This window comes from Myxocyprinus asiaticus, chromosome 34 (assembly GCF_019703515.2).
Source record: "Myxocyprinus asiaticus isolate MX2 ecotype Aquarium Trade chromosome 34, UBuf_Myxa_2, whole genome shotgun sequence".
NCBI lineage: Eukaryota > Metazoa > Chordata > Actinopteri > Cypriniformes > Catostomidae > Myxocyprinus > Myxocyprinus asiaticus.
In genome coordinates this window covers 41,660,438-41,672,793 of record NC_059377.1, presented here as the reverse complement: position 1 = coordinate 41,672,793, position 12,356 = coordinate 41,660,438, and the positions used below count along the sequence as shown (strand labels likewise).

General features: G+C 37.8%; 1 protein-coding gene across 2 annotated transcripts in view; it reads left to right on the top strand.

Moving 5' to 3' along the window:
• The first annotated feature begins 68 nt into the window (after positions 1 to 68).
• Positions 69 to 12,356, top strand: part of dennd3a (DENN/MADD domain containing 3a) — a 43,236-nt gene continuing 30,948 nt past the window's right edge. For both annotated transcript variants that reach the window (XM_051670945.1, XM_051670944.1), the window contains exons 1-6: positions 69 to 1,149; positions 8,042 to 8,242; positions 8,332 to 8,611; positions 8,701 to 8,816; positions 9,648 to 9,775; positions 9,871 to 9,982. In XM_051670945.1, the coding sequence (XP_051526905.1) occupies positions 8,159 to 8,242; positions 8,332 to 8,611; positions 8,701 to 8,816; positions 9,648 to 9,775; positions 9,871 to 9,982 (720 nt within the window). In that variant the 5' untranslated portion in view covers positions 69 to 1,149; positions 8,042 to 8,158. The remainder of the gene's footprint in view (positions 1,150 to 8,041; positions 8,243 to 8,331; positions 8,612 to 8,700; positions 8,817 to 9,647; positions 9,776 to 9,870; positions 9,983 to 12,356) is intronic.

Below are 12,356 nucleotides of genomic sequence, written 5' to 3'. Positions count from 1 at the left end.
TCAGTAAATATAGAAAAACCAAGATGAGTTAAGAGTTCAAGTATTGATTATTTAGAATCAAAATAAACTGGCATCACCTGATATTCATTCATAATGAGGAAAGTATCTGTGTTATACCTCATATTTGAGTTTTCAGTGCTTAATTGTCTTCTAAATTTGTTTTACTGCATGCATTAAAAGATAAGTGCATTTTAGCATCTATGAATGAAAGAAAAATGTTCAAATGTATATTAATGCATAATGTAATATCATGGTATTTTATACAGTTTTACTGACATATTCATAAAACATGCTACTAACATGATACTGCAGGGATTTTAAAAGACTGTCATGACCATACCACTATGGTAAAATCCAAAAACTTGTAATTTAAGTAATTTATGTACTCTATATTGTTATGGTAATGATGTGGAACTTTTGTAATGCAGGTCTTTAGGTCAGTGATGTCAGAGATGGACACTAGGAGGCGCTTTAGCTTCACTTTTACCTTCACTAAACTTGGGTTATTGATAAAAAAATAGATTATTTTTCGATCGCTTTCGATTTCTCTTCATTCCTCCAGGTTATTTGTGTTTAGTAATGCTTTGTAAGGTTCGCGGGCCAATCTGGAAAGGGATCGGAAGTTTATTCCAGATGTTTTTCGGCTCTGGGACTCCGTTTCTACTATGTTGACGGTTGAGGACATGAATATTAATTACGCAACGTGACGTTCGCCTGGTAGTCCGACCTGATTGGCTGAAAAGGCCTGCGTTTGAAAGCGGGCGCTCGTCAACTGGCGAATTAGCTAATCCTACTATGGCGAAGGCGTGGCTAATTAATATTAATAAGGTTATCTGACTGGACGCAAATGGAAGGTTTCCAAGGAACGTCAGCAGCGAGTAATTAATATTCATAAGATAAGCCGATGCGTAATTTCGCCTCATGTCCTGAAAAAGAGTACCAGTTGTGAACTTTTCTTGAGTGAAGAGAGAGTTTCACGGGTTTGATCACAACTACATCCCACCTTCATGTTCTTAAAGAGGTGTGTTCGTTTTTCCTGGATGTGACCTACATTAACAGCCTTATTGTTTTGCTTTTAATCATATTTTAAGCTCAGGATTTGTGATTTCTGTCACATTATATCGTCTTGAGCCTCAGCGGATCTTCAAGGTTTGTTTAAAACTCTTTGATGTTCGTTGAATGTTTAATGAATGTTACTTGCTGCGTTACATTGTATCTGAACGCATGCGATGCAACAATGTAACTTTGATTCTATTATAGTGCAACATTCAGTGTAACATTAGTAAAATACTGGACATTTATGTCTATAGTCATGTGTGTGATCACTGTAACAGATTATTTTATTGATTTAATACGCTTCTGTCGCGCTCTTTGTTTCTTTAGTTTCGGTATACAGTATTGTTGACAGCATATCCTATAGAAAGTGAGAGTAAATGTGAAATAGTGCATAAAATCTCAGAATAAAAACAAAACAATACAGAAATACTTTCGGAAGGACTGTTAATGTTGAATGTTATTTTTTATTGGATTTATTTACAATACGACAATACATTTTAAACATGCACATGGATTATATATATATATATATATATATATATATATATATATATATATATGTTACAAAAAAAGTTTGTGATCACTAGTGCAAATGCACGTACTTTGCATTTTTGCCTAATTGAATATATATATATATATATATATATATATATATATATAATATTATTATTATTATTATTTTCCATTACAAACTATTTCTCCCGCATAACAGTAGCGGTTAAAAGTTGAACTGAAAAATGTACATTAACTTGAGAATTTTTTAGTCCCATTTGTGGTTAAATGACATGAACTCAAGCTGTAATGACAAAACTCTTTCTTGACTTTTTCCAAATGGTGTGACGTCTTTCAGTGTCAACCTCACTGCAGTTGTATGAATACTCTCTCTGTCTCTGTATGATTTGCCCCACTGGTGTGGTCCAGACATCATGAAGATCAGAGAGCATCTATTGTGCATGTAGAGTGTAAACACTCTTACAGTAGATCAGTGCTTCTCAACCTCTGGATCTACAAGGTCATCCATTTTTTTTAGTTAACATGTAGGCTAAAAGCATTGATGCTTTTTAAGGGGAAAAAATGCAGGATTTGTTGCTACAGATATTCTTCATAATTAAAATACGCTACTCAGTCTGCTCTGTTGGCCTTTAACATTTGAAAGAAAACCTAACTTGACAAAAAATATCTCTGCAAAGTAAAGAAATAACACAGAAATTACCAATCCAAACCAGGGGCCAATTTTTGGAGGGTTTAAAGTAGAGGTAGACCGATATATCGGTTTACCGATTAATCGGTGCCGATAGTTGTTTTTTTTTTAGAACTATCGGTTATCAGCAAAAATCTACGCTGATAGTTGCCTATATTTTTTATTTTTTTATTCCTCCGTGTTCCTCTGTCACCGGCGCTATTTTATTAGATAATCAAATAATATACATTGAAGTGAAGGCATGCAAAGTAAAATGAGAGTATATAAAAATCAACCCGTCAACACATACATTGTGTCTCCAACTTCTTATCTTGAGAATAATAATAAACAATATTCCTTATTATGCCTCATCTGGTGAAAAATATATATATACAAAACTGTTCATCTGGTGAATATATAGGCTATAAAAAGCTTAATTTTGTAATTACTTGCATAGAGAGAGCATTTTAATGGAGTCAAGTCTCTGTCATTTCAAAATAAGTGTCCTTTAGTGTGTTTTGCGCAAGTTTATAGATAAAAGTCCCGCATTATGAACTAAATCTTATTATTGGGATTGTGGTTTAATAATTAACTGCATATGGGATTATATTCATTTTGGAGTCTTGTAGCCTCTATATCTGTACCTGTTATAGTGTGTAAATACATTTTTAACATTCTTTGAGTCGATTTTAAAAACTATCGGCCGATTAATCGGTTATCGGCCTTTCCACCACCTTAGTTATCGGTATCAGCAAAATCCACTATTGGTCGACCTCTAGTTTAAAGGCAGAAATGTGAAGCTTATAATTTTATAAAAGCACTTGCATTAATTCTTCTGATAAAACTTGTGTATTATGTTGCTTTTATGTTGTGTCATCTTGGCACTGAAGTTGTAAAATTGGAGATAACATTTCACAGACAAGGTTGGTAAGCAATTTTATCACAGTCAAATCATGTTAACACACATATTGTTTACGTCTTGTGGTTATACTTTTGAAACCATGAGTATTTTAATGTTTACGGATTGACCCCATTCACTTCCTTTGTAAGTGTCTCACTGGAACCCGCTTTTTAAAGAAAAGGAAGGACTCTTCATGGTAATCAACATTATGCCACAAATGCTGTTGATTGAGCCCTGAATATTCCTTTATCATTTTAATTTCAAAACATTCTCTTGGTTTTATGCTACTTCACTGACTTAAATCAGAAGTGTGTATTATCTGCTCTACAAGTATCACCTAACAGAACTGCAAAAAGCATTTCTATTGAATTACACTTTTCAGGGAAAACTGCCTACAAATGACTTACTTGTTATAACTTTCTCTGAATATTAAGCCAGGATACAAGGAAGTATTTTAATTTTTTACATTGTAAAAATCTAACACTTTAGCTTTAAGAAGCATGTGTTAGTTAGGACGTTCTGCTCTTCAAGATGTGGTGGGTGGTGTGGCATCGTGGCGAATTCTAGAGGCTGGTAATCGAAAGGTTGCTGGTTCCAATAAGGAGTGAGTCATGAGTATCACCATAGTGTCCCTGTAATAAATATACTGTGTGTCACTGATAAAAGTATCTGGTAAATTTCTACTTGCATTATATTTGTCTGTGTGAACCTATATGTATATTTTTGACGTCTCGTACCACTCAAAAGTTTGGACACACCTACTTATTCTCTGTATTTAGCCTAGTATTTGTCACATTTTAAATAGTAGTTGTCATCAAAAGATGCTTTTTCAACCGTATTTGTGAGTTCACCTATAAACTGGACATTTCTTGACTGCTTTTTCTTTACTGTCTGCTGCAACTCATCTATTTCCAAAACTTTTGTACATTGCATTTTTAGTTTTGTTAAGAAGTTCATACTGGGATGCAATTTACATTTGTCTACAAAACTATATTTAAGCATTTAAAGGGATAGTTCACCCAAAAATGAAAATTCTCTCATCATTTACTCATGCCATCCCAGATGTGTGTGACTTTCTTTCTTTTGCAGAACACAAACAAAGATTTTTTTGAAGAATATTTCAGCTCTGTAGGTCCATACAATGCAAGTGAATGGTGACCAGACCTTTGAAGCCTCAAAAAAGCACATAAAGGGAGCATAAAAGTAATCCATAAGACTCCAGTGGTTAAATCCATGTCTTCAGAAGCGATATGATAGGTGTGGGTGAGAAACAGACCAAAATGGAACTCCTTTTTGCCATTGCAACCACAGTCGGGCAATAATGTTGTTCAAATATGTTATATACATAAATACAGTTACGTACAAGGTGATTTAATGTATTGTACAGAAGAGGTAGGATATGTCAATGGAATATGAATGAATGGTTGAATATGCACATGATTGTATTGCCACAATGGAGAGTATTGGGGGCAGTTTTAACTGTTCATAAGGTGAATGGCCTGAGGGAAGAAACTGTTCTTGTGCCTGACAATTCTGGTGCTCAGAGCTCTGTAGCGCCGGCCAGAGGGCAACAGTTCAAAAAGGTAGTGTGCTGGGTGAATGGGGTCCAAAACTATTTTTCCAGCCCTTTTCCTCACTCTGGAGGGTGGGAAGGTGAGAACCAATTATCCATTCAGCAGTCCGAACTATACTTTGAAGTCTTCTGATGTCTGATTTCGTAGCTGAACCAAACCAGACAGTTATTGAAGTGCAGAGGACAGACTCAATGACTGCTGAGTAGAACTGTATCAGCAGCGCCTGTGGCAGGTTGAACTTCCTCAGCTGGTGAAGGAAGTACAACCTCTGCTGGGCCTTTTTCACAATGGAGTCAATGTGGGTCTCCCACTTCAAGTCCTGTGAGATGGTAGATCCCAGGAACCTGAATGACTCCACTGCTGCCACAGTGCTGTTCAGAATGGTGAGCGGGGTCAATGTTGGGATGTTCCTCCTAAAGTCCACAATCATCGCCACTGTTTTGAGCCTGTTCAGCTCCAGGTTGTTTTGACTGCACCAGTGAGCCAACCATTCAACCTCCCTTCTGTATGCAGACTCATCATCATCTTGGATGAGGCCGATGACAGTAGTGTCGTCTGCAAACTGGAGGAGCTTGACAGAGGGGTCTTTGGCAGTGCAGTCGTTTATATTCAGAGAAAAGAGTTGTTGGGAGAGCACACATCCCTGGAGGGCACCAGTGCTGATCGTACAGGTGCAGGAAGTGAATTTCCCCAGTCTTACTAACTGCTGCCTGTCTGTCAGAAAGCTGGTGATCCACTGACAGACAGATGTGGGAACCAAGAGCTGGGTTAATTTATTCCACAGGAGAGCAGGGATGATGGTGTTGAAAACCTAACTGAAGTCCACAAATAGGATCCTTGCATATGTCCCTGGTCTGTCCAGATGTTGCAGTATGTAATGCAGTCCCATACTGACTGCATTATCCACTGACCTGTTAGCTCGATAGGCAAACTGCAGGGGATCCAGAAAATATCCAGTGATGTCCTTTTAGGTGGGCCAACACCAGTCTCTCAAATGGGGGCCAGCTGGTTAGCACAGGCTTTTAGACAAGTGGGTGAAACACCGCCTGGGCCTTGTGCTTTCCTTGTCTTCTGTTTCCGGAAGACCCGGCACACATCCTCATCACAGATCTTAAGTGCAGGTTGAGTAGCAGGAGGAGGGTTGCAGGAAGTGTTGGTGTAGGTGTTGGTGTTTTTTTTTTTTTTACTTCTGTACTGTGACATTTCAGAGTAAAAAGGGTATTCAGATCTTATCAATCAGGAATTTATTGGATAGTGAACAGTGTCTGTATGTCAGGTGGTTTATAAATAAGAGGGCTTTGTAACATTAGCCTATTCGAAAATTGGAGTGTGTATTAAGAAAGTAAATGGGGTCCATTTTGATTTCATGTTGACATTAAAGGTTGGTTTGGGGGGTTTTTTCACCTGAAGTTTTGAGCTGTTTTGTGGATGAACACCATTATTGGTCAATGCTTAAATATAAAGCTAAGTCACTTCAGCCTTTCACCCCAATGAGAGACTAAGAACCCAAATGTTCACTTCCAGTTTGTGGTTTGTCATTTTGCTTTACCCAGTGAAACATCAGGCATGTGTTGACATCACAAGTCATATATACAGTTTTTCTGAATTGCTAAAACACTAAACCCATTCTCTGAACCAAATGCTCAATGACCTAAACCCATTTGTCAAATCAATGACTCTTTTTGCAAAACTCTAAACACATTCTCACTCACTAAAACACATTTCGCACTGTGATGCATTTGTGTTGTAAAACGGTATACAAGTTAAACACAATTACAACACAGTTGTCATCGTTTACACACAATGACTAAAAATTGTTCACACTTGTTTCTGATGGTGGGAAAACGTGATGCTGATGCAGAATTAATCTCTCATTAACTTTGATTTTGCAGTTGCACAACATTTTGGAGTTTACTGTTCTTTGTTCTTTGGAGTTTTGCAGTTGATCTACTGTATTTTTACAGTATGCAAGAGCTGAATATACAGACATTCAATACTGTATTACTTGCAGTACTTACAGTATACAATATATTCACTGTGATTACTATACTTTGTTTGACAGTAATTTCAAAATGTTCTATATACAGTAAGAATTATTTTCTGTAACTACATGTCCTGGATGCTGTGTTCTCCATTTTCTGATGTAGTGTCTAATGAATGCTCTGTAGTGTTTATATATTGACTTGCAGTGTGTATGATCTGAAAGCATTGTTTGATTTTGAGCACAGATGAAACAGTTTTGAGGCAATTGTCAGAAGAGTCAGGGGTTTTGTGAATGTAGTTTGAAGATTTGGTTTTGTGTTCAAAGTTGTGAGAAAGTGGGCGAAGTTTTCAAGAAATGTTTTAGCAATTCAGAAAAACTGTATATAGTTACAGTTACATGGGTGACAAAGAATTCTGTAGCACATACTATGCAAACTTCCCTTTGGTCTTCAAACAACACCATAGGGTGTTGCTTACTGGCTCAAGTCAAAAGAGTCCACCCCCAATTTTCCATGATATTCTGGTTTCCGAATATGACCCGGGTCCCTCCTTCACTGTAAGTGTATGGGACCTTTTCACTAATTTTATTGTCCATGGGTCAAGAATTGTAAATCTGATTGCTTATAAATGTAATGGCACACTTTTCCTCAGCAAGCCACATTATTTAAGGTATGATTCATGTTAATATCACCAAAAAATCCAGGACAAGATACATGCCAAATTTTGCCAAAACGTAAGGTTTGTTCAGATACCTAACCCTAAGTATGAGCAATATGGGGCTTTTCCACTGCACGTTACAGCACGACTCGACTCTGCTCACTTTTTGGGGGTTTTCCAGTGTGGATAGTAGCTGGTACCTGGTACTTTTTTTAGTTCCACCTCGGTCGAGGTTCCAAGCGAGCCGAGCCAATACTAAATGTGACGTCAAAACCCTGCAGATCACTGATTGGTCACTGGATTTGCGACACGGGACATCAACCCGCTAGTTTTAAAGTTAGCAACAGCGATAGCAGTATCATTTGCTCACGTGACTTTCGAATTGTAAAAAGAATTGGCTGTGTGTAAAACCACGCTGTGGTCAATAAACGAGGTGCAGACATTCCTCTCGTTAGTAGCCGAGGAGAGGATCCAAGGAGAGCTGGATGGGGCGACGCAACTATGACGATCAGCCAATAATCCCACGTACATTGAGGCTGCACTAAACTGCAGTGGAAAAGCAAGCTCAGACAAGTAAAGCGAGCAGAGTCAAGTCGAGTTGAACCGTAATGTGCAGTGGAAAAGTGGCAATAGTAATAGCGACGCTCGCTTTAGCAAACACTACTAAAGTCATTGTTACCACTTTAACAGACAAACTTGAAGTTGATGAACCATAGTATTACTCCGGAGCAATGGAGCTGAAGATTGAAGGCTAAATTCACACAGAATCATTTGTACGGTGGCCAGATCTCAGCAGAGCTGGTTCTGATGGCGGACAATGGCCCATCTGGTCTGTTGGAGGCGTGTGTTGTTGTTGGAGTATCAAACGAACGTTTGAAAGAACTATACCAGGTGCGTCATCTCCAATTCTTCATTTCAAACCCATTCAGGACATATTTCAGTGGAAAAATGCTAACTTTGTTCCTCCCATTTGGACGTAGCTACAGGGAAGAGAGAAGGAGCTCCCCCTAGTGGAGGCAGAGGTGTTGCAGGTTCACGCGCCACCGTTCGTTACGAAGGAGAGTTCCAGTTTCGAACAGGCTCATGCTCCGGCCTTCAGTAGAGTCCAAAAGAGACGCTCTTTTAAGAAGAAGAGAGAACGAGGAGCTTTGACCGCCATCGATCCCACCAAAACCAATGAATCGGCAGTCGCCTACTCAGACGCCCTCAGCGTACCTCAAAACATCGACCTCATAGCCCTGCCCCAGCTCTGTTTCCCAGGTAATCATCTCAGGGCTTTTGAAAGCGCTTCAATACTGCATTCTGTATCTAACGTTTACGAAAGCAATGTCTGGTTTGTCATTGGCCAGATGGATTGAGAATAACCAGTGAGAGCAAAAAAGACGCCTATCATTTCCTGGTGTTTACCGATGTGTTTGGGAACCAAACGCACGGAGTGGTGGCTCAGTACTGCAAGTCCATTCAGGTGGGATATCTTCCTTTTGTTTATCTGGCTTGACCTAAAAATGTCTATTAAATCATCATTTACTCACCCACAAGTCAATCGAAACCCATATGACTTTTTTCTTCTGTGGAACAAAGACGACGTTTAGCAGAATGTGAACAGGCTCCAAAAGGGACAAAAACTTATTAAAAAGCATGAAAGATCCATAATAATAGTTTATTCGTCTGGTGCACTATATTCCATGTCCTCTGAAGTCATTCAATAGCATTTTGGAAGAAAAACAAAGTCATTGTGTGCTCTGAATTTTTAAAAGAATGTCCACATTTATAAACTTGCTGCTTTGTATTTGGTTACAAGTCAAGTTAGAACCAACTGCATTTGGTGTCGTTGATTTTAAACCTGATGCAATGTGTCTTGATGCACCAAGTCTGAATACATGCAATCGTGAATTATATTTGAGAAGACGAATGCGATCTTGCGCAAAAAAGAGCTATAGTTGCAGCGCAATGAATAAAACAAAACATATATGCCGCTAGACACGCTAGATGTTCTTGTTGAAAGCGCCCCGCTCCTGCGCGAGATACAGTGCTCAATGGTCAAAGACTTCCGTCTAGAGCATGTTTACATAGAAAAGCTATTTAAATAAAGCGCATATGGATGGAACAACACTTTTAATGTGAACATCCCCTAAGATTTTCTTTTTGTGTTCCACACAAAAAAGTTGTATGGGTTTGGAACAATAGAAGGGTTATTTAAAATGACAGAATTTCAAACTATCTCTTTAAATTTGCATTTAAAATGTACCTTTATAGAGCTGCTAATTCATTTGTTGTGCTTGCAATGTTGTTGCAGTACCAAGATAATGAGATATATCAAAATGGCAATCAGTCGACCAAACCACAGCGTTTGTACACGCAATACAGCATATGTGTAATCTCCAAATACCCGTATTATAACTCTCTCCGAGACTGCCTGTCCTGGTAAGAACCCATTGCATTTGAAAAGACCCATTTCACTTTATTATTGTTTAACTGTAATGTGAAGATTGTTTATCTCCCACTGCACACTGTCTTAGTTTCTTGCTCGAGTTGAAGACCAGCCGCATGTCTGAATTTGAAGAGCAGGTGAAGGAATTCTCCGCCAAGCTGGCACTGGTACCCATCCCTCCCCCTGGACCACTCCATGTGGTGAGCGTCTTTCTACTCTAGTTGTCATAGTGGTGGTGTAGCGTGGTACAGTGATTTGAGATCTGGGCTGAAAGATTGTAGGTTCGAACTCCACATGGTGCAATCCATTAACCATCACCATTGTACCCTTTAACATGACCCTTAACCCCAGATTACTCTTGGAGTATTTTCCCTGTAAAGGCAACACACACCAACCACAAACAGTCATTGGGTTTTGCTGGATAAGAGTTTTAACCCCATTAGTGTTTTTTGGGTAAGTGTTGTAAGGTGGGTTTTCATCTACATGGGTTCAAACTGTAGGAAATGGTAGGTTACAATTTAGATATAATAGTTGCAGGATGTATGAGATATGTATATTAAATCAGTATGCATACTACCTGAGTGAGAGAGAATGGGAATAGAGAGAGATGCCACTGAGAGCTAGAGTCTAGGCTTGATGGCCTGTAACTCAGTTGCCCAAGAGCAGAGCCCAGAGAGAAGAGCCAGAGGAAAGAAGAGAGGAAGAGGCAAAAAGTGCCCAGGGCACCAGTTACAATCTTGTTTTATCCTTTCCTTGACCATGAAACCACATATAGACCTGATACATTTAAACCAACCAATCAGCAGACCACCTTTAACCCCCACTGTATTCAAGTTGCTACCATCAGGGTTCATACAAGGTGCTTGAAATACTTGAATTTTTCAAATTGAAGTCCTGGAAAACCTTTGAAAATTGCCATTTGTACCAAGAGGTGCTTAAAAAGTTCTTGAACTATAGAAAATCTTAAAATACGCTTATATTATTTAATAAATAAAATGTTATTTATTTGTCGGAATAACACGACGACAGACCACTAGACCGCCGCTGAAGCGAGCAGCGCATAGACGGCGCTGTCACGTGACACCTGTTACTTTTGTCAGCGCTGTTCAGAATGGGCCAATCACAATCAAGTGTTACTGGAGGATTTAAAAAATAGATATTTTATAGATACTGCTGTTGCGGATTTAACAAGTATGAATCCTTGCAACTATCAGTTTTAATTACAATTTACTCTCCAGAGTGAAAAAATGAGATGAGATGTAAAATGTTTTGAATGATTTGAATGCAGATCAGTGGAGGATTCAGTTTTGTGATCCGTGTAGCGCCCCCTTCTGTAAAGAAAGTTTTGTGTCTCACAAAATATGTTATTTCTGACAACATTTGGGTCAATATCAAAATATGTTGACAAACATGTCCCTTGACTTTTTTAGTCTTGAAAAAGCTTTCAAATAGTGAAAAAAAATAATGTTTTTTTTATCATTTTATAACCTAACTTTTAATGATATGAAATGGCTTGACTGTATATTTGAAATTGTTAATTGCCTGAAAGAAAAATCCTTGTTCCCTTCATCTGGTACAACACTTCTATGACTTTTAAAGTTATTTGTGTATTTATTTTGTACTTATTTTTAATAAAAACATTAGTGTAAGGCCGAACAAGTGTGCAAAAAAGCAAAACAAAATTATTATTCATAATTAAAATAATTTATAAAGAATGTTTGTCCCTTATTTTTATGGCATTGGTGTTATCAATAATAAAACCTTTCTTTTTTATATGTTTTAAAAAAATTTAAATGCAGAAAGTTTTGGTCAAGGTCAAAGTTCAGAGGCTGCTTAAATATGCATATAGTGATTTTTCCAGCATGTTAAAAAGTTATTAATTCACATTTTAACTAATATATTCACACAAAAATATTGGTGGTGTACCCCATTGAACCCTCATTAGTGTTAACTTGCTTCGTTCGTGAAACTAAATTAAATAATAAAAGAAAGAACAACAGCCAAGTTGTCCTTTATGAATAAAAATGAATGTCAACATGTTATAAAATGTTTACTCTCAGTGTTTATTGGCAGAAACTGAACTGAAAATTTCTATATTGTGTAAGTTGGAAAGTCAACATTTTTTGAGAATGACCCATTTGCAGTTTGGGTCAGTTCCTCACTTTAGACAACATGGAACAGCACATGAGTCATATCCTTGAATACAGTTTACTGACCCAGTTATTCACTTTTGTTGGAAAGCGAAATGCGTTTTAAGGGAGCACACTACAATTGAACATCAAATTCATCGTGAATGAACCAAGAATTGTTTCTGTGTAGTTAAAGATGCACATTGAGATGTGTTGAACTTGTAATAAGTGGTGTTTTATAAAAATACATTCACTGAATGAATAAAATACTTTTATTTAAAACAAACATCTCGAGCATAGTCCTTGAAATCAAATAAAAATGTGCTTGAAAAGTCCTTGAATTTACCTTTGATGCATCTGTACGATCCCTGTACCATTCGCAGAGTCCCAATACACAAAGACCTCAGCCAGTAGGCTGACAGATCACTATCAGCACTCTCTGGAC